Genomic DNA, 24,497 nt, shown 5'->3' with positions numbered 1-24,497 from the left:
TTAAGTGACGCGCGTCATGGAAAAGCAGAGATTGCGATTGGTGCTTTCTGGTTCCAAGCCGGAAGATCGACAAATTTAATGCATTAAGTACTTCGTTCTGTAAGTACCTATCTTCACGTGACTGGAAGCAGGAAAGATCACCTCCGCGGACTCTCAGCAAGAAATCGCGAAATGGCTACAATTGTCTCCTCATACTGTGCTAAAGGAATGTCGGGAGTTGCGCTTGGTTCCAGAGCTTACTACAGCGGCGGGTAGACCGAAATGAGTGTGCGGCTGAATGTTCAGTGTGTTTTGTGGCTTCAATTGTCTAATATGATGCATTGATGGATTGTGCTCCTAGCCTCCTCGTAGTAGTTCAGGGAGCTCAGCAATTAGCACTCATCTTGTCTTCCAGATTGAAGTATATATTTTATCATGAACTCCATGTTCGTGAATAGATTCACTCCCAGAGGACCAGTGATCTGATCTTTCGTTCACTTTGGCGTTAGCATCGCCACGCGCAAAGTTAGCCCCGCTGTACGGAGTACTGGTAGCCTCGTTCTGCTAGTACTACTCCTTACTGATGACACGTCTTGCATGCCTTGAAAGCTGAAAATTTGGCATTAGATCTCTGGATAAATCACGATGTTGGGAGTCGGCGGAGCGTGCTCTCGTGGTATCAATTGTCCAAGTACCATCTATATAGTACTATCTATAGATGTTCTTAGGCAGCAGCCCTACCATAATAGCCTATCGTTACTGAACATGTTTCCCCATAATTCCGAAAGAATTCATGATGTTGGGACAGCGTACTACTCATACTCGTCTCAGTGGAATTGTCATCGTAGGCTTTTCAGATAGCTCTTTGTCTTCGTGTCATATTCCAAAATTATTGCGGCATTTGTTTCTATGTTAAGGCGCAACTTTGCTCCAAAAAGTCCAACGAACATCATTAGGACGCGTTTCGACGACATCAGCTATATATGAAATATCCCATTGAATGAACCATATGTCGGACTGGGCAAGGAAATTGTTGGGAATCCATAGTCATATATTGTATTAGGTTATATTGATGCTGGTACGTACTATTAGGAAATACACTGGATGCTGGGGCCATATGGATCATAAATAGTAGGGATCGACAGTCAGAACAACGACACCAACATGTCTTCATCCTTAGTTCGTGCCATTCTGTCGGACTCATGGCTTCGAATTCAAACAGGGTTCCCGCTCTCTAATTATGATTGCCGAAAAAGTAGCAAGAACTGTCAAGAAGACCGCATCAGCGAATGGGAAGCACAGAGTACTGCCAAAATCCGCAAATTGGCCCCCATACATAATATTGGGACAAGGTTAAGGCTTTCAAAGTTAATCGGCCGTTGAACACGTTCCGACAGCCCTAACTACCAATTTCGGAGAAAATCGCAACCACAAAACCACATTCAAAGTTTTTACGTTCCCGGGCCGTTTCATACAAGAAGCAGAAGATAATTGTCCAATTCAATAACCTAAGCGCAATACCTTATCCGGAAATTGGCGTGGAGCTGCCGCAAATTTTGTGTCTTCACAGGCAGAAGAAAGTGCATTTTCAACTGCTGAGTCAGCAAAACCACGATGAGGGCATCCGGCAGATATGACACCACGAGCAGACATAAGTTGTTCGTTCATGGAAACAAAATATAGCCAATATGGTTTTTACATTAAACTTGTGAATGATCATCCCTGTGGCCCGAAACAACAAGTGGGCAATTGTAGCCGAGGTGCCTCTACGGGGCTGAACCCCCATTTCTTCGAGATGAAATAGTATTTATCGCTCATGCCATTTGCGTCGATTACGTTGAGAGCTTCGAATGAACTGCAGCCACGTCCTATCTTGGGACTCGAGGAGTACCCTGAGCTAAAACCCCAACAATAAAAAAAAAAAAAAAAAGTAAAGGGAATATAATTAATCCTAGTTATTTCCCCGAAACAAACAAAACTTATCACGTGGATTCTTACATTTCATTCAGACCCTACAAAGCATTCAGTACACAAACCCCATTTGGAGCCAACAACACGAATTAGAACGGGAGGCTCACCTAATCCGACTGAACTGTTAATTCGCGACAGCCGCAGCCGTGTAACTATCTAGGTGATCTCTAGCCTCTATTGTCACCAAGACAGTAAACTACTGAAAGGAGGGAGCCGATCGTGTACTCGTATTTACTATTTCACCTGAAGGCGCAGTGCTGTCGTGATTAATTATTCGGATATATCCTTCCCCCATTGCTATCCTCGGTTGGCAATTTGACTCTTCTGTTTGCCTTTTTGCCTCAGAGTTCACACTTGAACGTATGAAGGGTTTCTCATTGAACAACCTCCCAAATGGGCTCTATTAGGGCAGTCTGATCACGTGCTTGTGTTAGTTGCCTGAGGCAGCATTATTATAAGCTCCAATTCCATTGAAATTTACGTTATTTTTGTTTTCAATTCTCATCTTGCGAAACTTGAAGTGGTGGTAGTCACGTGCAACGCAAAGCCCGTCACATGCTGGGAGTTGGTGCAAATGGAACCTGTTCGCGACCTTGCCAGTTGAGCTGTTGAGCATCCGGCGCAAGTTGCCGATGCCATCATGCCCGGCAATCATGATTCCAAAAAGGAGAACTCTCAAGATGAAGAGGAGGACTACATGTCCATGATCATTGAGGAGCCGCCGCAAAGGGAAACCTTTGCGCAGCGCAAGCTCCGGAAACAACGCGAGGTACGTGATATTAGTCCCCCTCAAGGCGCCTCCGTCTTCTCTCCAGGGATTGTGGCTTGTCATTAATGAATTACGTCCGCTGACCAGTTGGGAACGGGGTTCTAGGCAGAGGCAAGAGCAAGGGTGCCCTCCAAGGCCGAGCGTGCCGCTGAGGAGGCTAAGCGGCGTGAAGAAGCGCTGTCCTCGAGTGTGCTGGACCCCAGCAACAAGGGGTTCCAGATGATGGCCAAGCTCGGCTTCAAACCGGGCGATACACTCGGAAAACCGAAGCCAAAGCCCACGACAGGCGACGGAAACGAGAATGATGCCTCCTCTTCCTCCATGGCTACGTCAGCGTCGGAGTGGGTGCAGGCGCACGCAGAACCGTTGCGGTTAGTGGTCAAGGAGGATCGCGGCGGCATCGGGCTCGACACTGAGAAGAAGCGCAAGTTCCGGGAGGAGGCAGAGCAGGTCACCAAACGGGCAAAGGCAGAAGTAGGCGAGTACCGCGAACGGATGCGCGCAGAACGCGAAGAACGGCGGATTGAAGCGCAGATTGTCGCGGCGCAGAAAGTAGCTGAGAAGTTAGATATCGAGGCGGAAGAGAAGAAGGAGGAGGGCCGCGAGAATGGCAGCGGCGGTGATGATGAATCGTCATCTGCGGATAAGCCAAAGGCAAAGAAGAAAGACACAGTTCGCCTCAAGCCATTATCCCAGATCCCCGTGGTCTACCGCGGCATGGTTCGCGCACGCGAAGAGCACGAACGGCTCGAAATGGAGCGGCGTCGTCGGGAAACGTCGCTCCCGTCGTCTTTCTTCCCGCGACCAGACCTTCCGGGCTACGAGGATCCGACGCTCGACCGCGACGACGTTCAGGCTATAGAGGGTCCCGCACCCGACAAGAACACCTCTTTTGTCGAGCAGGAGGGCGATGAACCGGAAGATCCGGAGCTGGAAGAGTTCAATACATTGGAGCCTCCGGAGAGACTACGGCGCGTAGTACTCTATCTGCGAGAGCAGCACAACTACTGCTTTTGGTGTAAATATCGCTATGAGACCAAGGACATGGAAGGGTGTCCTGGCTTGACAGAAGAGGATCATGACTGATAAACTAAATATCATGGCATTGGCGGCGTTTGGTTGGATTGCATTGCATTATTCCAGTTTTCTGTATCAAAATGAATAGATTCAAACAAATCTGCATACAATTGATTTATGATCACAGCTAAAATAACGCAATGTTTCCACCACGAGTCTAAATGGTTATGTACTTCACATCAAGCAATAAAGCTTATGTACAATGGCCACTGGCCAGGATCGAAAAATGAATCCGAAATACATCAGGTCAAAGCCCGATCATCAGTCCAAATCTCAACGCCATAAAACAAATAGCATCCCAAAACTCATTATACAAAAAAAAAAAAAAAAAAAAAAAGAAAAGAAGAGAGAGAGAGAGACGAAACGAGAGTGTCGAGGGAATTAAGAATGAAGGAACCAGAAAGAAAACGAAAGAGCGAAGCGAACGAATCAATTATTGCAGAGCTCTACCATCATCACCCGCAGGGACCGCGACGGCACCTTTTGCAGTTCTTCGAAGCAATCGGCACATATCCGTAGGCCGCAGAAGACGCACCGGTGTCGAATCTCCTGGTCCATTTTCTGGCAAGTCATGCAGGGGGTTGCGCACCAGTAATTGTTGGATATCGGCATTGAGCGGTGCGACTGGTAGCACTCATAGTGCGCCGTTGTCAAAGGGGCGACTACCATGGGGTCCGGTGTTGGGGGTACCCATGGCGTGTTCGGAGTGCTTGGGATATCTAACCCGTCGCTCTGGCTTTGGGTATCTATGCTTCCGCCGTCTTGTTGCACGCTGTCGGAATCCTTTGTCGTTATTGCCGGTGGTTGCAGCTGTGGTTGCGGTTGCGGCTGCGGCTGCGGCCGATGCTGTCTGAGGGATAGTGGTGGTGGCTGCCTGCTGTCCCGTCTTAGAGGTAGTTGTTGCTTCGTTTCGGGTAACCGGCCATCCTCTAGCCCTGTTTCGACAGAACTCTGAGGCGAGGTTACATTGTTGATGTTGTTCCTCTCCGGCTTTGGCTCCTCCAGTTCCGGCTGGGGAGTAGGTTTGGAAACGGGTGCGAAAGCGGACTCAGGGACGGGCTTCCTCTGAACCGGCGGCCTGGACGCCGACGATGGTAAGGACGAGTTCGGCGATCGAATCCCAGGCGATCGCGACTCGGACGCCGGCGTCAAAGATGTTGTCCTGGCGGGTCGCTGAAAAGTGGTGCTCGACGACGATGGCTGCAGCCCTACAGGGCTAGGACTAATAAAGTTGTCTTCGGCAGAGAACAAGGATGATGACATGGGAATAGGGGGAAGGCTCTTCTCCTTGACCGAGGGAGATCTAACGGTTGATGTGCTCGTGCTGGCGCTGGTGGTCACCGGCGACACCGTCGTCGAGTCGACCTTGGAAAATGATGTCGTCACTGACTCTGGCGCTTTGCTGGTTGAGCCCCTCTTCAACAGCGACGCTCCCGGGCGTCGCAGACCCTGGAGGCGAGACTCTGACAACAGCGCCATGATGATAGAGTGATGTGATCAATCTCCCAGCCAGGGGAGAGACTTATCAGGGCAGGCTGCGGGAGCAGCCAGTCTTGGATGGATTACACATAATAATAATGATCAACAAGGTCAACACGAGGTTAGTGTGAGTTTGCTGCGCTGTTCTGACTTCATTAGGCGCGTTTTTGGCGCAGATTGTCCCCCACAGGAGCGACCGATCCCAGCGCAAAAGGGGCGCGAAATGGGTCCCGCGGGCCAACGATGGCCACGCTGACTGGCGCGCGGCCCTGATCAACCTCCAACACTAATCTGTTTCCTGTGACGAGGCGTCGTGCATGCGTTAGAATCCGATCGTCGGGCCGTACGATCGATCGCTGAAATTCGTGCCCGTGGTTCCGGGATGCCAGATGGGTGGATGAATAACTGGCGAACACAACAACAGAACTGGCGCTGCGGATGCGGAGCAGTTTTGAGTCATTGCTACAGATGGGAGGACACCAATACATTGTTTTTTCCTTACTCGTAGGGCTTGGCCAGCTTCCAAGAGCCACCAAGATATTAATTGAAAATGTCGATCTATCAGATAGCGTCGAGTCGCGGTGAATTGCTCCACCAACTGCCTCAGGCCGCAATCTCAGCTCACAATAGTGGGAATGACCCGACAGAGGGAGAAATTACTTTATCAAAGCCATTGATTGCCATGAGTTGGCGTCATGAATCGCCAAGCTGAGGTCCCATCCGCCGCACAGCCGCTCGTTCCATTCCTCAAACCCCGACAGGAACTGCGGCGGATCCGCCAGGCCCTGACCCTCTATCTCCAGTCACACATTGTACGTGCCGATGACGCACCCAATGCCTCCTCGCACTTGCTCTCCTGCGTGCCGATCGATGGAATCACCGAGGTGAAGCGGCCGGTCGACGTGCCGGGGGTGAGAAAGGATTACCTGACCGCGTTGCGAGAGCATGTGGCCGCGCGCCGAGCCTACCATGAGCTATCCGACACAATCGCGCAAACCGAATCTCGTCCTACGTCCCAATTAGAGCAAAATAAATCCCAAGATAGTCTTATACTGTCGGAATATCTGGCCCTTCTCCGCGAGCGACGCCGATACGAGCGACTTCGATTGTTTGACCGCTACTTGAAGGAGCTCAAGAACGGAGACCCGAGCGCTTTACCCGAAGCAGAGGCCGCCACAACTCAAAGTTTAGATAACCTTGGCGAGAATTCACGATCATCAAGATCGGAGAACGCCCAGGAAAGGATCCGAGAACTGTTGACCCAGTTGGAAGAGGCTGTCATAAAGGCAAAGCGCAGACTCGATCGAGAGCAGAAGCTCTTAGACGAGGTCAAGACACAAAGGTTACAGGAGACGACAAAGAGTAGCGTGGATGCGACTTCGAGGGCCGTCGCACTTCAACGGACGCGCGACGAGTTGGTTCAATGGGTAGAGGATCACCTGGCGAACGCCAGCTCGGAGGAAGATGGCATAGAACAGGTGTCATCTGCCCTCACCGGGCCGTCGGTACAGCTGGTCGAGGAACGCAAGGCAGAGATTCAAGAGCAGTATGCATCCTATATCCGCGCGCGGCAGGCGCTGCTCGATGCGCTAGCCCTATCCCAGCCTTCGCCTTCTTCGGAACCTCCCGCGGAGGTTAGGCCTTCACAACCGGTTGTACAATCTCAAGCCGCGACAGAATCCGGTTTGGAGAGAGCCGATCTTGTGAAACTAGCTACTGCTGCACTTTTCCCGGGCTCCAAAATCCAAAAATCCTTGGCCCTGCAGCGATCCTACCTCTCCGGCCTTCTCGGCAAAGAACGAACCAACCTCCTCAATGCGCTCGACCGGCTGGCCCATGAGAGCCACCTGCTCCCCGAATATCCTCTCTTGTCACGCCAGCAGAAGTTCAAGCATATCAGCTCAACTCCAGGGTCCCGAGACCGGTCGGCAGAAAAGTCCGTCGACGAAATTGTCGACCGAGCTAGAGCCTGGGCGTTTGCGTCCAACGCTGCGCGGTCCCACGACGATGAATACGTCGACCAGCGTATTGAGCTGGCGACCGAGCTGGCGCAGAGCACCAATGAGACTCTTCAGTCGGTGTACGGGCTGCTGAAGCAAGACTACTCGGCAGAAAAGGCCCAAGACCCTGACCCGGATGAAAGCGACATCTGGGCCGCGGATGTGCGCTCGACGCGGCGACGGAGAGCTGCCACGCAGCGCACGGGCCCGTGGTCCGATTTGGATGGAGGCATTGGGGTCACTACTAATGATTAAGGACTTCTAAACCATTGATCCATTCTCCAGGATGGGGGATGACGATTAGATCCAATTAATGGCACAACATTGACGGACATGATTGAATGTATCATGAGATGAAATCAATGGCATTAACCAGCATTGGATCTTTGAGGGCATGAACTTGCTCATACATAGGTAGATTCGGCTATGGTCCCGGTTTGTTGACGAAGCTTGTTGCTCAAAGAATTGGCTAAGAGTTGATGGGGAACGTAATTTATCGTATTGAAAATACACTTCGTATTACGCAACCCTCGCTTAATCATTGTTGACATTGCCTTTTTTCAAGCAAATACCACTCCTGATTGGATAATTAATTTGCAAAATTACCTCCCGAAATCGCGCTTGAAAACAATTTCACCAACCTTCTCCGTACTCGCACACCGGAGCCTTATCGGAGTCGATCCTTGGCTCGTTTGTCGGTTTTCGCAAAAAAAAAGCTCTCCAATGACTCATATCACTGGACTACTTATTTTCCCGTCCGTCCGTTATTCTTCAATTCAATAACTCAATCCTCTGTTTGCTTGTTGATTGCCAATTGCGCGTGGAGAAGAGGACCAGACAAGGGTTGCAGAGCTCGAGACCTGTCTGTCGGGCTTCAATTGCTCGCAAGCCCCAAAAGATAAAAGAAAATTTCGTTTTAGAGCCATTGTCTCCTTCGCCCCGGCGCAATGGCTCTCTGGACCCGAGGCGGGCAACAAGCCGCCTCATTACTTCGCCACCGAAGTCTTGCAGACGCCCGATCCGCGGCATCGGCGCTGCGCGCGCGGTCAACATACTCTCCGGCCCGAACAACGGTCTCTGGGCTGCGATCAACAACAAAACAATACGCGCCCTCTCCACAGCGCTCGCACCAGCTGCGATTATTTTCCAGCTGCCTCCGGCGATTGGCGCAGGAGAGTCCCTACGCGCATTCGTATCTTGCCCGGGATGCGCTGCACCGCAGCCCGGATCTCGTCGATGTGAAAAAGGTGCTGGTCATCGGCAGTGGTGGGTTGAGCATTGGGCAGGCGGGAGAGTTTGATTACTCGGGTATGTGAACAGAAACCATGGCTATGAACTTCTTAGGGAAGAAATTCATGCTCAGATTTGTGTAGGCTCCCAGGCCCTCAAGGCCCTGAAGGAGGCCAATGTCCGGTCTGTGCTGATCAACCCCAACATTGCAACTATCCAGACGGATCACAAACTTGCCGACGAAGTCTACTACCTACCCGTGACACCCGAGTACGTGACCTATGTCATTGAGCGTGAGCGGCCCGACGGGATCTTCCTGTCGTTTGGTGGACAGACGGCCCTCAACCTCGGCGTACAACTGAACCGCATGGGCATCCTCGACCGCTTCAATGTTAAGGTCCTTGGTACCAGCATCCGGACCCTCGAGTTGAGCGAGGACCGCGACCTGTTCGCGAAAGCGCTCAAGGAGATCAACATCCCCATCGCGGAGTCGATTGCCTGCAACACAGTCGACGAGGCCCTGGCCGCCGCTGACTCCATTGGTTACCCCATCATCGTGCGCTCGGCCTATGCCCTGGGTGGGTTGGGCTCCGGATTCGCGGCGAACCGCGAGGAACTCAAGAACCTGGCGTCCCGGTCTCTGAGCCTGGCGCCGCAGATTCTGGTGGAAAAGTCGCTTAAGGGCTGGAAGGAAGTCGAGTACGAGGTGGTGCGAGATGCTGCGAATAACTGCATCACAGTCTGCAACATGGAGAACTTTGACCCCCTGGGAATCCACACTGGAGATAGTATCGTCGTTGCTCCCAGCCAGACCCTGTCCGACGAAGAGTACCACATGCTGCGAACGGCGGCGATCAAGATCGTCCGTCACCTCGGGGTTGTCGGTGAATGCAACGTACAGTACGCCCTGCAGCCGGACGGCTTGGACTACAGGGTCATCGAGGTGAACGCCCGGTTGTCGCGGTCGTCGGCGTTGGCGTCCAAGGCGACTGGCTACCCGCTGGCGTACACGGCGGCCAAGATCGGCTTGGGCCACACGCTGCCGGAGCTGCCGAACGCTGTAACCAAGACCACGACAGCGAACTTCGAGCCGTCCCTGGACTACATTGTGACCAAGATCCCGCGGTGGGACCTGAGCAAGTTCCAGCACGTGCGCCGGGACATTGGCAGCGCGATGAAGTCGGTCGGCGAGGTGATGGCCATTGGTCGGACTTTCGAGGAGTCGTTCCAAAAGGCGATCCGGCAAGTGGACCCGCGGTTTGTGGGCTTCCAGGGCGATCACTTTGATGACCTGGACGAGGCACTGCGGAACCCGAGCGACCGTCGGTGGTTGGCGGTGGGCCAGGCCATGCTCCACGAGAACTACTCGGTCGACCGGGTGCACGAGCTGACCAAGATCGACAAGTGGTTCCTGTACAAGCTGCAGAACATTGTGGACTGCTACAAGGAGCTGGAGGAGATTGGCAGCCTGTTTGGCCTGCGCAAGGAGGTGCTGCTCAAGGCGAAGAAACTGGGATTCTCAGACAAGCAGATTGCGCAGTGCGTTGGGTCGACGGAGGACGATGTGCGCGCGCGGCGGATCAGCTTTGGCATCCGTCCATGGGTGAAGAAGATCGACACGCTGGCGGCCGAGTTCCCCGCGGATACCAACTACCTGTACACGACGTACAACGCCACGTCGCACGACGTGACGTTTGACGATCACGGGACGATCATCCTGGGCAGCGGTGTGTACCGGATCGGCAGCTCGGTGGAGTTTGACTGGTGCGCGGTGAACGCAACGTTGTCGCTGCGGGAGATGGGCAAGAAGACTGTGATGATCAACTACAACCCGGAGACGTACTCTACGGACTTTGACACGGCGGACAGGCTCTACTTTGAGGAGCTGAGCTACGAGCGGGTGATGGATATTTACGAGCTGGAGAACGCGTCGGGCGTCGTGGTGTCGGTCGGCGGACAGCTGCCGCAGAACATTGCGCTGCGGCTGCAGGAGAAAGGCGGCGCTAAAGTCCTTGGTACGAACCCAGTGGACATTGACCGAGCGGAGGACCGGCACAAGTTCTCGCAGATCCTGGACAGCATTGGCGTGGACCAGCCGGCCTGGCGGGAGCTGACGTCTGTGAGCGCGGCCGAGGCGTTTGCCGAGGAGGTTGGCTACCCGGTGCTGGTGCGGCCGAGCTACGTTCTCTCCGGAGCGGCGATGAGCGTGATCTACAGTCCGGAGGAGCTCAAGGAGAAGTTGGTGAACGCCAGCGCTGTGTCGCCGGACCACCCCGTCGTGATCAGCAAGTTCATTGAGGGCGCGCAGGAGATTGATGTGGACGCTGTCGCTTCGAACGGACAGCTGCTGGTGCACGCGGTGAGTGAGCACGTGGAGAACGCCGGTGTGCACTCGGGCGACGCGACATTGGTCCTGCCGCCGGCCAACCTTGACCAGGCCGTCCTCGACCGCGTCAAGGAGATTGCGGAGAAGGTCGCCAAGGCGTGGAACATCACTGGCCCATTCAACATGCAAATCATCAAGGTCGATGGCGAAACCCCCGACCAGCCACCCGCGCTTAAGGTCATCGAATGCAACCTGCGCGCCTCTCGCTCCTTCCCCTTCGTCAGCAAGGTCCTGGGCACGAACTTCATTGACATTGCGACCAAAGCGCTCGTCGGCCGTGACGTGCCCCAGCCGACTGACCTCATGGCAACCCGCCGCGACTACGTCGCCACCAAGGTCCCTCAGTTCAGCTGGACTCGTCTCGCGGGTGCCGACCCCTACCTGGGCGTCGAGATGGCTAGCACTGGCGAGATTGCCTGCTTCGGTCGTGACGTCGTCGAAGCCTACTGGGCATCTCTGCAGGCCACGATGAACTTCCGCGTTCCCCAACCTGGCGAGGGTCTCCTCTTCGGTGGTGATTACCTCGACAACCTCGCTCGGATCGTCGAGTACTTGCACCCGCTGGGCTACAAGCTCTACGCGGCCAACGACCACGTTAAGTCGCACGTCGAGCAGGCCGTCAAGGGCGCCTCCGTGTCGGTGATTGAGTTCCCGCGCGAGGACAAGCGCGCCCTGCGTGAAGTCTTTGAGAAATACGACATCCGCGGCGTGTTCAACCTTGCTCGTCGTCGTGGACAGACCCTTCTTGATGAGGATTACGTGATGCGTCGCAATGCCGTCGACTTTGGTGTGCCGCTGTTTATGGAGCGACAGGTACCCTTTCCCCTACCTCCTCTCCCCCCATCCAATATTATTAGATGTGCTAAACAAAGTGATTTAGACGGCAACACTCTTCGCTCAATGCATGCATGAGAAGCTCCCGCGACCTGAACTCAAACCCGATGGCGAGATTGTCGTCCCGCCGGAGGTCAGGAGTTGGTCTGATTTCGCGGGAAAAAAGATGATGTAAACCGCAAAAAAAACTCCTCCTCGAAAAAGAAAAACGGAATGAAAAGAAAATCCTTGCCCAAAAAACTTCCCTACTTTGGTTCGGGTTTCGTCTTACAATTGGATGATGGTGGTTATTATATGAAGTTAGCGAACATCCTGGGAAGGAAAGCATAGACGTTTCGATGTTTTCTTTCTATGCAATGTGTATAATCAGATTTGGCTTTTATTGTAGAATAGAGTTGAAAGATAAAGTTCAGCGGTTTAATATTGATATGGTATTTGAGAACGATGACCATCCTTTGAATGAAAGTGCAGTCTATCTATTCCGACCGTTCTGTCCCAGTCCCCAGCATCAATCATATCATGATACCAAACCAACACCCGTAAGACACCAGCCATACAGCCTAGAAATTAACAAGAAAGATATTCAAATGAATTGAACGAATCTATGACCCCCCATTCACAGCACTCAATGCTTGTGGCCGCCATTTCGTAAGGATCTTTTCGACGGACGGACGGGCTGCTTCATCTATATTCCGCGTTAGCAATGACCTCGTTTCAAGGAGGGTGATGGGGGTAGCTCGTACAGCTTCGATAAACCTCCTCCAAGGCATCCAGGCACATCTCTCTAGCCGGCGGACGGAACATTACCAAGTATCTGGACACATCAGCTTCTATCACTTCCGAAGTGAGTAGAAAGGAAACCTACAATAAAGCCTGCACACACAACCCCACTCGCTCCGGATCCCGCGCCAACCCTTGTACCCGCGCGACAATCTCCCGCGTGATCTCGGGGATCTCGCTGACGAATCGAATCAACACCTTGTCGCGCGCGTCAAGGTACGGCAAGATGCCGTCGAGCAGCCGGATGACCCAGCGGTCGTAGTGCAAAGGAACCCCCACATCATCGCCATTCTGATCCGGGTTCTCCTTCCGGCGCTGGGCAGCGAATTTAAGTTGCACGCGGTCATTGTACCATTCCTCATTCATCCATGATATGCCCACGTTGATGCGGGGTCGGAAGTCCTCCAGGATATACCGGTAGAGCATCTCACGAATCGAGTCGGCGATGGTCTGACGCTGTTGTTGTTCGTAACTGTCTAGGCCGGCAGAGGCCCGGCTCGCAAGTCGGGTTAGCATAGTTACCCATGCGTCCCGGTCGAATGTGCTGCCCGCGAGCCGCGCAAAACCTAGCTTCGGTTGTAGCAGCTTGTTTGTCGATTTCCCGGGCATTGATACTGCCATGCCAAAGACCCGTTCTACCGCATTCTGCCCTATCTCTCGCGCCTCATCTTCAGAAAGAGGTGGAGGCTGAGGAAGGACGAACGGCCCAAGCGCAAGGTCCGGTTCTGGCTGAGACTCTCCTGTTGTTGCAAGCTGAGAGTCTGGCATCGTTATGTCTGCCGGTTCATACTCTGGTTCGTAGTCGTCGTCTTCTTCCTGCGCGGGTTGAGTTGCCTTTCTGGCCTGCTCGGCCATGAGAGTTTGGTAACGACCGCGGACACCCTATGTTTGTTAGCCGTGGCACATTCAAGTCAGGTTATTAGACATACTTCAACAGCCTGATTCAGCAAGTCCTGGTTCACACGTTCCAGCAACGGCACCACAATCCTCACAACCATGTCCGCTGGCAGCTGCTTGACGTCAAACGAGGCCAGCCCTGCATCCTCTGTCAACGTAAACAGCTGCGCGTAACTTGTCGGCCCAGGCGGCAGAGGCGGAATCTTGAGCACTACCGGCGCTTCGACGCCCAGTTTTGCTCGCTTGGCATTGTCGACTCCATCTGTCGGCTCTGGCGGCATCCCCCGCTTGCGGGAGTTCTCCTCAAGGATATCTAAGCGCGACTGTGACAGTCGCTCGATGCGTTGTTGCATCTTGCCAGCTAGGGGATGGTTGGGGCTGCGCTTTACGAGGTAGATCAGCACCGCTCGCGCCGTGCGCTCCATAGACTTGATCTTGACGCGCATTGCGGGCGTCAGCGAGCCGTTGATCGACGCGAGAGGGTTAAAGTCGAGGATCGTCTCGACGATTCGATTGAACACCGATGAGCGAGTCCGGGCGAGCACGCTTAGGCAGTTCAGGGTTGCGTTGACGAGTACGGCATCACTGTGACAGTTAGCAACTGGCTGGCACTGCCTTGCGGTAGAACCGTACTCAGAATTGTCCTGCAATATCGTCAACAACCGATCCAGCAGGCCCGAGGCTTCAGCCTCCAAGGCCGGTAACTGCAACAACGCATGCCCTCGCGGTACGAGGGCAATCGACGTCTCGTTCTTCTCGGGTCGCTAAGAAGCCGTCAACCAGCTGGTCCACAAAACACTACAAAGCACGAACGTACTCTTGGATCGGCAATGCCAGCCGGGGTCTGCACATGAACCACTCTCTGCACAAACTTGATGCAGCACACGCGGACTGGATGCGGCGAAGTGTCCATCCGCTGCAATATCGACTGTTTGATGGTGGTCATTTGCTGCCACAGAGACGTGGCATCAGGATGATTGATGCTATAGAGAGGTTAGACTGGCCGGCTTACTACATGCCTGTCGTCTACAAGATACGGCAATTCCAGAGACAAGAAACAAAGAGAAAAAGCACATACACATGTCGAAATACCAATGGATATATACTCGCCGCGGTCTGCACCACACTCTTCACCACAGCGGGATCCTGCGCGGGATCATCTAGCAAATCGCGTAACGTCGGCAGGACGGTCTCGACCAGCGATTCCTTTTGCGGTGACGGGAAGACGGGACTGGCAAAAGTTTCGGCGAGGAATTCGGCTCCCCAGCGACGCAGCTCCAGGCGCGCCTGGGGACCGATGATGGGAAGAATGCCCTGGATGACCTGCGGATACAGCGCGGCGTCGCTGAGCACGAGATGCCGAGCAGCCTCCAGTTGGGTGAGCTGCTCGGAGAGGCTGATAGGTTGCGCCATGGTTTGGCCGGGGGGTGGCCTCGCGATCGGCAGGCAATCGGATCGAATGGAAAGGACTCTGGCAAGCTCAATCTTACGGGTAAGCTGGCTCCAAGGCCAGAAAGCCCTTTAAATTTGTACGAAATCTGCGTGGAACAGCTGGATGAGAGACGCGACGTTGAATTTCAATTCACGTTGGCCCGAGACAGACAGGGCAAAGTAGTCAGCCAATCAGAGTTAGCACTTCAGCAGCCAATCAGCGCCGCGCCGGCATTTGAACCATCACGAGATTCGAGACCTGATCGATTGACTGCGAGTTCAACTTTTTGGACGGCAGAGCCCTCTCCATTCTTAGTTCGGAAGAATCAATCAGTGAATCGTCTTCCTGCGGGAATCTCCCACAATGGCCCCGGGAATGTTCGTCTCTTCCAAACCCTTCCCAATTCAATGCTGCCCAACTAACCCACTCGAACAGCTTCAACTCTTCCTACTATGACAAGGATTTCCGCGCGGGCGCCGCGCTGCTGCGTGCCCGTCGGCCTTATCTTGTCAAGAATGCATTGACGGGTCTGGGTCTATGCATGTTTACGATCGGCGTCTGTATGGATCCTTTCACACACATTCTATGAGAGCTCGCATTGCTAATTGTGCTTTCGAGATGCCTTCACGATTCGCGCCGTCGGGCAAGAAGATTTCTCGGATGTCAAGGTTCCTGATCAACCAGTGGAGAGGAAGCCAGGCCAACAACGATAAGGAAAGGAATATATCTACCATCGTACGGTGTGTTTGAATACAAGAGGTTCTCTGGGTCATTTGCATGAGGATGGAGTTCGTGGCCGGAATACGGGCTTGCAATGATATACTTTGTACATTATTAGTATTATAAATCGGAGGAACCCCTCTCAATAAAAAGGTCTGATTATTGTCACAGCATCAGGTAACATCTGTACATGAGAAGAGTCATCAAACACATTTAACCGCACAAACGCCGAATACAATGGAAAAAACAAAATCACAGTGCCCCGCCAGATTCATCAGATCTATGATATAATACTGTAGCAGGCTCATGATGAAATGAAGCAGAAAGTACAAACGTCTTCTACCGAGGTACCGAACCATTGGTGTCGACAACCCGCTTCTGAGCGGCCGGGTTTGCGTAGGGCTGGGGACTGAATCCGTAATTAGGGCGAGGTGCTGCGGACGGTTGAGCGTACGCTGAGTTTGTACCCCAAGGTCGATGCTCTCCAAGACTGCCCTCGGCCGTCGCCGAAGTACGCTGGAGTCCAGTCCACGTTGACAAGCCCCCTCGCGAGACCCCTGTCGACCGCGGTTCGGGAGAAATCTAAATTTCAATGTTAGATATATTGACGAGGCAGGATGACGGTGGAAGACTTACGCCCATCTTTGCCAAATCCTCTTCAATAACCGACGGCCGCGCGGGAGCCAGTTCCGGGGCCGCAGGGAACCCGACGTATTTGGCAACACCGGCCATGACGGACACTTCTTGGTTGTAGGCCATCTGCTGCGCAACCTGCTGGGACCGCCGGTTTGGAAACGGAATGTAGTGCGGCGCGCTGATCTCCTCGCTCCTGAAACGATCGTGCTGGATTGCATAAAACTGCTTGCTGACGGCCGACGAGTACCGCTCACGGGCATCACGAATGCGTTGGAAGAAGGTGCTGTGTATCTGAGCCCGCTCGGCCAGGCTCTTGTTCAGCAGCGACTGCATCCGATACTGGAATAGCGTACGCTCGTACTTGATCTTGGCGTCTCGATGCTGTCGCACGCATTCGAGCTGCCGAAGGAGCTCCGGATGGGTAGGCTCTGGGCTGTTCAGCTGCTCCAGTTCCTGGTCCAGCTTGGCTATCCGTTCGTGATAGATCCTGGGTTCAGGTCAGCAATGCATCAACAATGTCCGTCGTTGGATCACTTACTTGTCGCGTAGAATAGCAAACTGTTTCTCGAGCTCAGCGAGGGACTCAATGGCGGAAATCTTCCGTGCCACTGCCGTAGAATTAGAAACTGGAATCACGAGCAGCATTTTCCACACTTACATTCTTCTTCCGACTTCCCTGCTGCCTCTGCATCTTCGCCATCCGCAGCGTCACCGCCTTCGTCCTCATCAGCTTGTTCTTCAGCGGCTTCCGCATTTCCGTTCTCGGTCTCGTCGTCACCATCTTTGGTCCTTTTCCCTCTTCGTTTCCCTTTCTTGCCCTTGCGCGTACGGGAAGCCGGCACAGATACGTCTTCATCTAACATGTCCTCGGCAGGCGTCTCCCGCTGAGACGGCGCATCGAGCTTGGTGGGATCCTCCGTTGCCTCGCGGGATTTTGGCGCCACCTTCGCGGTATCCTCGCCAGCATCACTTCGAAGGGATCCCCGCCTCTTTCGCAGGGGTTCCTCATCGGTCGTAGCAGCGGGAGTATCGTCGCCAGACTGCACACGCTTACGCTTCTTGCCTGCGAGGTCAGGCGGAGACGGCAGTCTCCCGGTATCCTCAGGTACGGACGGCTCATCGCCCGAATGCGCCAAGCCATTCTTATTGGACGAGGCTCGCGATTTGCTGGGAGTCTCTACGTCGCCCTCGTCCCCCTCCTCGAGGTCATCGTACGTCGTCGACTGCGCAAGCTTGCTGGGACTGCTCTCGAAGCGCGATGCACTCACAATAATGTCTCGCCTAGTGCGCACATGACTCGGCGATTCGTCGATCCGTTCCGTTTCCGCTTCAGAGTCCAGCTCTGTCGGGGGTTTCCCGAGCTGCAGCGACTCGTCATCAGAAACCTCTTGTTCCGAGACATCATCAATTTCGCTCAAGCTGCTGGAGCGACCATCGTCCCCCAACGGGTCGAATGGCAGGTTGGAGTTGCCATTGGAGCTACCTTGGTCGACCACAACGGTGCCACCCCCCGCCGGGTCTTTAGATTCGGCCGGCTCCATGGAATATGGTCGTGATAGTAGCTATGTCCAGTATGCTCTTTTCAATCTCGAGCTCCACGATGGATTGGAGGGCGCTTCGACACGAGGTGGCTGCTCTGTCAAGAATACTCTGGTTAGCATCGCTAAGCCCATTGTAATGGCAGCCAGTTGAAGTCGCGTAACAACATAGAAAGTGAACACTAGTAGGGTTTGGTGTCCATCAACGTGGTTCTGCTGAGCTGCCCATCGCGTCGATACTCTCGAGAGTGACTGACGGCCGACGCACCCGACGCAGGACAAGCCCTTTCGACTCCAAAAGAAAGATATCACATACCCTCGCTAATGCGCCTCCAGCGATACCCGAATTCGCTGTTTTCTTCGGCTCTGCGATTCCCGCGATAGACGACACTGCCAGCAGCTCCCCACTGGCGACGCAAAAGCGGATCGTACCACCGCACTCACTCGGCCCGAGCACGGCCGTCACGACGACAACGTCGACTATCACCGTACACCGATTCCGGACGCGCGAGCGACCAGCGATGGTTGCATGGGACTGCGCACGTTGAAGAGGTGAGCTCTCGCAAGTAGAGAGCGGCAAACGGTCACGGCACACAACAAGAGCGAGAGGATCAGGTGGGCTCCGAACCGCAGGCGACAGAAAAAGAACAGAAACGCAGACAGACAACAGCAACTAACAAGCGACAGACGTGGGAATGACTGAGCAGCTCAGAGATAATCGCATTCTGCAGTCAGACAGGCACGTTGTGGCTGCAGACCACGGGGCCATCCCCCGAGCACAGCAAAGACTCTTGGGCTCGGCTTGTTTTCTGCCGGGCGGTCAGTCTCCGAGCCATATCGCGCCAATCATATTACAGAATTCTCTCACCGCCCTCGCTGTCGTCAGAGTCACGTGCAGGGTACACTTGGCCGGCTGTTGGAGTGCCTGGCCGCGGAGAGAGCGCTGATGACGTGCAGGGCGAACACAGCTATTGGGCTGTACGCGATAGATGACATCTATGCAAAAGGGATCATTTTCTACTGTCAGAATCGACCGAGATTCGGCTTAGCGAGTCGAGAAGAGGGCTGTGCGGAGAATACTCGGGGCCGATTACCCGGAGATCTTCCCGCGAGAGCCCGGAAAACGGCATGAGACAGCGGGATACGCAGTTTACGAGCGGATTCGCAGCTTAATCTTTTGGAGAATAATACAACCACGCTGGATGCAACCTCATTGAGCCAGTCATGGTTTTGACAACACCGCCAGACTCTCGATCATTCGGTCATATCGTCACTCGTCTTATCTCAAGTCACGTGGAGATAAGACCTTTCCGCCAAGACCCAAGTTCGCAAACAAAAAATTCCCGACTGGTTCGGAAACTGAAAATCGTAGAGCTCCCATCCAATTGTGAAAACAGCAATTGTTAAGCGACTGGCGTTGTCGCATCAAGTATCAGTTGTTGTCCTGGTGCTGGCACGCCATGGGGAAGAAGTCTGGGAAAAAGTCCAAGTCTGCGGCCTCGACGGCCGAGCAAGCTCCCGCAGCGAACAATGAACAAGCTGCAAAACCCTCGTTCCTGGCCGGAGCGAGCTCCGGAATTGATCCCGCGCTGGCTTCGCTGTTTGAGAACAGTGTACGTTCCTTGTGATGCTTCTGACTGTGGGAATGGAATTACTGATTCAAGACAGGCTGGTCCAGTAAAGGCTCCTTCGGTCAAGTACACGCTGCCGAGTCGATCTGAAGCTGAAGATGAATCCGAAGCGGCTGAAGCTCAGGACGAGGACCAGGAAGAGGACATGGAGGATGTTCTGTCCGCAAGTGACAGTGACAAGAGCGCGGAAAGTGCAGAAGACGAGCTGTCGGCGAAGACCCGCAGCAGAAAGCGCAAGAGAGGAGCCGACGAGGCACTCGAGGAGGCCTACCTGGAGAAAGTTGCACGAGAAGAGGAGAAGGCTGCCAAGCGCGCGAAACAAAATGATAAGAAGAAAAACGCTACCGACAAGGAGGACAGGAGCGACGCAACAGAAAATAATGACGACAGCTCATCAGAAAGCAGTGACCGCGAAAGTCCTCCTCCCGTTCATGAAACACGATCCAAGGACTCCATGGCCGCGGAACTGGACAAGTCCAACCGCACGGTCTTCCTGGGCAATGTCTCCAACCTCGCCATCAAGTCCAAACGGGCCAAGAAGACGCTCCTGGCGCACGTGGCGTCCTTTCTCAAAACGCTACCTCCGGCAGATAAACCGCACAAAATCGAATCTATCCGATTCCGCTCAACGGCTTACAGTACATCCGGAATTCCTCGAAAAGCCGCTTATGCCCGTAAGCTAGTAATGGACGAGACGACGGCGAGCACCAATGCCTACGTTGTCTTTTCAACAGTTCTAGCGGCGCAGAAGGCCCCGGCTGCATTGAACGGCACAATCGTGCTTGACCGACACCTACGTGTGGACAGCGTTGCGCACCCTGCGCCAATGGACCACAAGCGCTGCGTCTTCGTCGGCAACCTAGACTTTGTCGATAAAGAACCCGAATCCGATGATGACGATGAAGACTCAGACAAGAAAAAGAAGAAGAAAAAGAAGAAGAACAGGCAGCCCGCTGATGTTGAAGAAGGCCTATGGCGTACCTTCAACGAACATACCGGCAAGAACCCAAGCACCCAACAGAATGGCGAGCAACGCCGCGGCAACGTCGAATACGTGCGCGTTGTGCGCGATCAGGCCACCCGCGTCGGCAAGGGCTTCGCCTACGTGCAGTTCTACGACCCCAACTGCGTCGAAGAAGCTCTTCTATTGGACGGCAAGAAATTCCCTCCAATGTTACCGCGAAAGTTACGCGTAACGCGGGCGAAAAAGGTGACCAAGAAGAAGATGGCACCCAGGTCTGTCGTCTCGTCATCTAGCAGTGTCGACAGAACCCTGCAAGGCCGCGCGGGCAAGCTACTGGGCAAATCGGGTGCGGCTAAACTGCGTGAGTCGGACATTGTGTTTGAGGGCCAGCGCGCTGTCGAGGGTGCGAGCAGCGTAAAGCTCAAAACCAAGTCCCGCGGAGCGGCAAAGAAGAAGATCAAAGGAAAACCCAAGACGCGGAGCGCGCGACGGGCGGCAGCATGGCGTGCATCTGGCAAGAACAAGAAGTGATGATATTCTATGATTTCCTCGACTGTGTCGTCAAGTGTATACAACTTCTCTACTGTTCGGTACATAGAGCGTTTTGCATGTGACTATGATCTTTCTTAGGGCATTATTACGTAATCCAGGTTCATGTTAACAGCTTGAACCAACGTCATTCTGGAGCCTAAGCATTGATTGAAACCCTGACCAGGCAACAACTCCATTAAGTTCAGTTTCACCGCGCCACCTTCAACAGGGTACTAGATACTACTTAGGCATCTATGCTCGGCATTGACGATTCATATCAATGCGCTAAGTTCTAATATAAAAGTGGCACCACTCGAATGACCCCTCTCCTTGACCTCATCACCCAGTTTCTGACCTTTCTCGCTCTCGCCCATTTCCTATTTCAATTGATCACCATGGTGGTACTTCGACCCGGCATGGTGCCGCACCCATATCTCCGGCGACCACCGGTCGTCGGCCCACCTGGCAGGGTTCATCATCGGCAAGGCGACGAAGACGCCGAACCTAATACTGCCAATGACCAGTCCGCAATTCCTAAAGATGATGACGATACCTTCTACCCAAGTCTTGATCAAGTGCAAGAAGTGCGGGAAATTCTACGACATATTCGAAAAGGAAAAGAGGAACTTGTTCCCGACGAGGTGGTGGATATGATCCTCGACGAGGCCGAATACTGGCCGTCGATCAGTGCGACGCTGCATCCGGCGCCAATTGATATCTCGCAGGATCGGGATAAGGAGTGTTTACGGACGGCTCCGTTGTGTATTGACATTTCTGATTCCGTGAGTTGTAACCCTTCTCTGCTCCTGGAAGAAGATCTGTTACTGACTACGAAACTTTCAGGATGATGGAAAGAAGAAGGTCCAAGTACTGCCACACAGAGGCCTGCACCCTGCGCGCAAGATCGTCTTCAAATTTTCCTCGCGCGATCAAGGTTGGGGTGGTGAGTACGGAGATTCTGGGACCTATAACAGATCGTATACTTGGTTCGACGCCTACATCATGCCGTCTGCGCGGGAGGGCGTTGCAGAGCATCAATCACGACGACACGTGGAGATTCCCAAGGATGAGGACGGGAAGGATGTGCCGAGCATCATCGTGCCGAATCCGGAGATTCAACCGCCGGAGCAGCCTCCTGAGCAAGGGCAACAAGAGCAAGGAGGCTTGAAGCGATGGGAAGATGAACATCAGCCTTCTTATCTATACCCCTTCCTTCCCCCGCCGACCAAGCTACAGTGCAACCGGACTGCCACGAAAACTTTGGAGCATTATAACATTGCCTGGCATTACCGCGACTCGATCGCCCCAGACTCGAACGAGGCGGCGGATATTCAAGCGCACCAGGGCCGCGGTCGAGCGACGCTGAACGGGCAGGCCGTAAGGGACATGTGTGTTGGGGACGAGGTAGTGATTTGGTTGCGTGCGCGGTTCCCCGGCTGGCGGAATCATCTTGAGCGAATGACTGTCCGGGTATTTTGGGCTGCTTGAACAATGTCAATTTTGTCACAATACTCCACAAGTAATTAGAATGAGCTACTGTTTGAATAAATTGTCACTGCTAAAGGACCGTCTGAAACAACGTACGGAGAGCCAAAAAGTGAAATGATGCGAAGGTAGACTAACAACAATGCAGGATCCTTTGCGTGAAGCGGGATTCGCGTAGTCTGGATCCTGAGCCCATGAGAGCCATATTCGATAGAACACCGAGGAAGAAGGGTGACACCTCCGGTCTCCGTTATCTTTGGCACTCGTCCGCACACTGGAATCGAAACCGTTCCAAGTTGAAGGCCTATGTAAAACTCTAGGAAGCCTTCCTCTTTACCGAGAAAGCAGTCCTTGAATCCGGAGACCCAACGCACTTGGCTTTCGTATGGCGGACTTCAGGCCCTCGCTACAAAGACGCGGTTCCACTAGGATCAGTTTTCGGAGCGGAGAAGTTTGTCTTTGGTTCGGCTGACGAACTGAGCGGCCAGGTTATTGTGATGCCGGCAACAGGAAGACATGCATCTGTCTGTGGAGCAGGTATTGCTTTGATAGGTTGAGAAATGCATGGAACACTTGCTCAAATCTCATGTCACAACATCGAATCATGTTTCTGGAGACATTTCGTAGTCCCTATCGGAGTAATCGCCTCTAATCTTTGTGATCGTAGCTGTATTCGTTTAGCCCGCGGCGCCGCCGACGGAGTTCTCAGCCTCCTGGCGACCGCTGCCCAACTGCCGTGTTTCAACTGGTCTAGGCACGGGTAGTCTCTTTTTGACCTTTGCGACGCGGCTGTTGGGATAGAAGCCCAAAGGGAATTGGCATAAACTTTAGTCTCTGTAGCCCTTGTTGGCACGCTTGGTATCCTCTGGTGACCCTCCATAAGCGTGCAGATTGCTTCTTGAGTACCTATGTAGGTCCCTGGAGATGCTTTGGGTTTTATCACCCAGTTCCATCGGGCAGTGGAAGGCACCGCTCCATATACGATTGCCGACTGGATCACCCTTCGGATACACTTCTCTTGCCTTGGGAAAAAGACATCAGCTACGAGCTGGTGTTAAACCCACCGGAAGATGACGGCTGTGTGCTGGTAACATACCTCATGATCCCCATTGGATGGCAATGACAACCCTCAGTGACTTAATTTTTCGACACATGTTATTGTATCATTGTATCTAGGGCCCTCTAGTATTTTATGTACTCCGTATGTTCTTCTTTCTTCAAGCTTCCGATCAAGGAGATCGTGATGACCCAAGATCACAATCAATGCCAATTGATCTATCTCGATGCCATTCCCTTCTGCTTTTCTCTCCATCCCTGTCACGCATCCGCAGGAAATTGTAAAGTTCTTTGGCACTGGCGCGCGTCAGCGGATGGTCGGGCCTCGCACCTTTTCCAGGAACTTTACGGCCCGTTAATACATACTCCTTGCCTCATCAAGTTTCCTCCGGTTTTGAAGGACTTTTCCAAGACTGTTGACGCTGATGTGCGTGTCTGCATGCTCAGGGCCCAACACCTTCTCTCGAATCTCTAGGGCACGCCGATGCATTGCCTCAGCCTCGTCAAACTTGCCCTGGCGTTGAAGAACTGTTCCAAGATTACTGACACTGATGAGCGTGTCTGGATACTCTGGCCCCAGCACCTTCTCTTGAATCTCTAGGGCACCCCGAAGTATTGCCTCAGCCTCTTCAAACTTGCCTTGGCTTTGAAGAAACGCTCCAAGATTATTGATGCTGTTGAGGGTATCTGGATGCTCTGGCCCCAGCACCTTCTCTCGAATCTCTAGGGCACGCCGATACAATGCCTTAGCCTCGTCGAACTTGCCTTGGTCGTAAAGAATTGTTCCAAGATTATTGACGCCGATGAGCGTGACTAAATGTTCCGGCCCCAGCACCTTCTCTTGAGTCTCTAGTGCACGTCGATACATTCCCTCGGCTTCCTCGAACTTGTTCTGGTGTTGAAGAAGCCATCCGAGGTTGCTGACACTGATGAGAGTTTGTGGATGCTCCGGGCCAAACATCTTCTCTTTAATCTCTAGCGCACGCCGATGCATTCCCTCTGCCTCGTCAAACTTGCCCTGGTGTTGAAGAACCCATCCAAGGTCGCTGACACTGGCGAGAGTGTCTAATGTTCCGGCCCCAGCACCTTCTCTTGTATCTCC

The 24,497-nt window shown here is 53.4% G+C and overlaps 11 protein-coding genes across 11 annotated transcripts; 6 read left to right on the top strand and 5 right to left on the bottom strand.

Annotated features, from left to right (window-relative positions):
- Positions 1-2,590: 2,590 nt before the first annotated feature.
- Positions 2,591-3,805, top strand: VTN49DRAFT_6130 (uncharacterized protein; the record flags this gene model as incomplete). The annotated part of the gene is made up of 2 exons (XM_069414265.1): positions 2,591-2,719; positions 2,825-3,805. 2 exons carry the CDS (start codon positions 2,591-2,593, stop codon positions 3,803-3,805), a joined length of 1,110 nt encoding a protein of 369 aa, XP_069265528.1.
- Positions 3,806-4,225: 420 nt separating this feature from the next.
- On the bottom strand, positions 4,226-5,275 carry VTN49DRAFT_6129 (uncharacterized protein; the record flags this gene model as incomplete). Its single annotated transcript, XM_069414263.1, has 1 exon — positions 4,226-5,275. One exon carries the CDS (start codon positions 5,273-5,275, stop codon positions 4,226-4,228), a length of 1,050 nt encoding a protein of 349 aa, XP_069265527.1.
- A 695-nt stretch (positions 5,276-5,970) lies between these two features.
- VTN49DRAFT_6128 (uncharacterized protein) lies at positions 5,971-7,530 on the top strand (the record flags this gene model as incomplete). Its single annotated transcript, XM_069414262.1, has 1 exon — positions 5,971-7,530. One exon carries the CDS (start codon positions 5,971-5,973, stop codon positions 7,528-7,530), a length of 1,560 nt encoding a protein of 519 aa, XP_069265526.1.
- A 692-nt stretch (positions 7,531-8,222) lies between these two features.
- On the top strand, positions 8,223-11,900 carry VTN49DRAFT_6127 (uncharacterized protein; the record flags this gene model as incomplete). Its single annotated transcript, XM_069414261.1, has 3 exons — positions 8,223-8,583; positions 8,649-11,704; positions 11,772-11,900. The coding sequence occupies 3 exons, from the start codon at positions 8,223-8,225 to the stop codon at positions 11,898-11,900; spliced, it is 3,546 nt and encodes a 1,181-aa protein (XP_069265525.1).
- Positions 11,901-12,327: 427 nt separating this feature from the next.
- VTN49DRAFT_6126 (uncharacterized protein) lies at positions 12,328-14,815 on the bottom strand (the record flags this gene model as incomplete). The annotated part of the gene is made up of 7 exons (XM_069414260.1): positions 12,328-12,410; positions 12,469-12,539; positions 12,591-13,387; positions 13,435-13,987; positions 14,036-14,166; positions 14,220-14,385; positions 14,481-14,815. 7 exons carry the CDS (start codon positions 14,813-14,815, stop codon positions 12,328-12,330), a joined length of 2,136 nt encoding a protein of 711 aa, XP_069265524.1.
- A 382-nt stretch (positions 14,816-15,197) lies between these two features.
- On the top strand, positions 15,198-15,547 carry VTN49DRAFT_6125 (uncharacterized protein; the record flags this gene model as incomplete). The annotated part of the gene is made up of 3 exons (XM_069414259.1): positions 15,198-15,211; positions 15,270-15,394; positions 15,453-15,547. 3 exons carry the CDS (start codon positions 15,198-15,200, stop codon positions 15,545-15,547), a joined length of 234 nt encoding a protein of 77 aa, XP_069265523.1.
- A 346-nt stretch (positions 15,548-15,893) lies between these two features.
- VTN49DRAFT_6124 (uncharacterized protein) lies at positions 15,894-17,731 on the bottom strand (the record flags this gene model as incomplete). Its single annotated transcript, XM_069414258.1, has 4 exons — positions 15,894-16,136; positions 16,191-16,677; positions 16,729-16,798; positions 16,849-17,731. 4 exons carry the CDS (start codon positions 17,729-17,731, stop codon positions 15,894-15,896), a joined length of 1,683 nt encoding a protein of 560 aa, XP_069265522.1.
- Positions 17,732-17,772: 41 nt separating this feature from the next.
- Positions 17,773-18,858, bottom strand: VTN49DRAFT_6123 (uncharacterized protein; the record flags this gene model as incomplete). The annotated part of the gene is made up of 5 exons (XM_069414257.1): positions 17,773-17,826; positions 18,045-18,263; positions 18,472-18,537; positions 18,597-18,704; positions 18,763-18,858. 5 exons carry the CDS (start codon positions 18,856-18,858, stop codon positions 17,773-17,775), a joined length of 543 nt encoding a protein of 180 aa, XP_069265521.1.
- Positions 18,859-19,188: 330 nt separating this feature from the next.
- VTN49DRAFT_6122 (uncharacterized protein) lies at positions 19,189-20,854 on the top strand (the record flags this gene model as incomplete). Its single annotated transcript, XM_069414256.1, has 2 exons — positions 19,189-19,341; positions 19,397-20,854. 2 exons carry the CDS (start codon positions 19,189-19,191, stop codon positions 20,852-20,854), a joined length of 1,611 nt encoding a protein of 536 aa, XP_069265520.1.
- Positions 20,855-21,249: 395 nt separating this feature from the next.
- On the top strand, positions 21,250-22,342 carry VTN49DRAFT_6121 (uncharacterized protein; the record flags this gene model as incomplete). The annotated part of the gene is made up of 2 exons (XM_069414255.1): positions 21,250-21,636; positions 21,698-22,342. 2 exons carry the CDS (start codon positions 21,250-21,252, stop codon positions 22,340-22,342), a joined length of 1,032 nt encoding a protein of 343 aa, XP_069265519.1.
- A 1,408-nt stretch (positions 22,343-23,750) lies between these two features.
- Positions 23,751-24,356, bottom strand: VTN49DRAFT_6120 (uncharacterized protein; the record flags this gene model as incomplete). Its single annotated transcript, XM_069414254.1, has 1 exon — positions 23,751-24,356. The coding sequence occupies one exon, from the start codon at positions 24,354-24,356 to the stop codon at positions 23,751-23,753; it is 606 nt and encodes a 201-aa protein (XP_069265518.1).
- Positions 24,357-24,497: the final 141 nt, after the last annotated feature.

This window comes from Thermomyces lanuginosus, assembly GCF_041956635.1.
Source record: "Thermomyces lanuginosus strain ATCC 200065 unplaced genomic scaffold VTN49scaffold_40, whole genome shotgun sequence".
In the NCBI taxonomy this organism is placed as follows: Eukaryota; Fungi; Ascomycota; class Eurotiomycetes; order Eurotiales; family Trichocomaceae; genus Thermomyces; species Thermomyces lanuginosus.
This window is presented reverse-complemented; position numbering and strand designations above follow the sequence as displayed.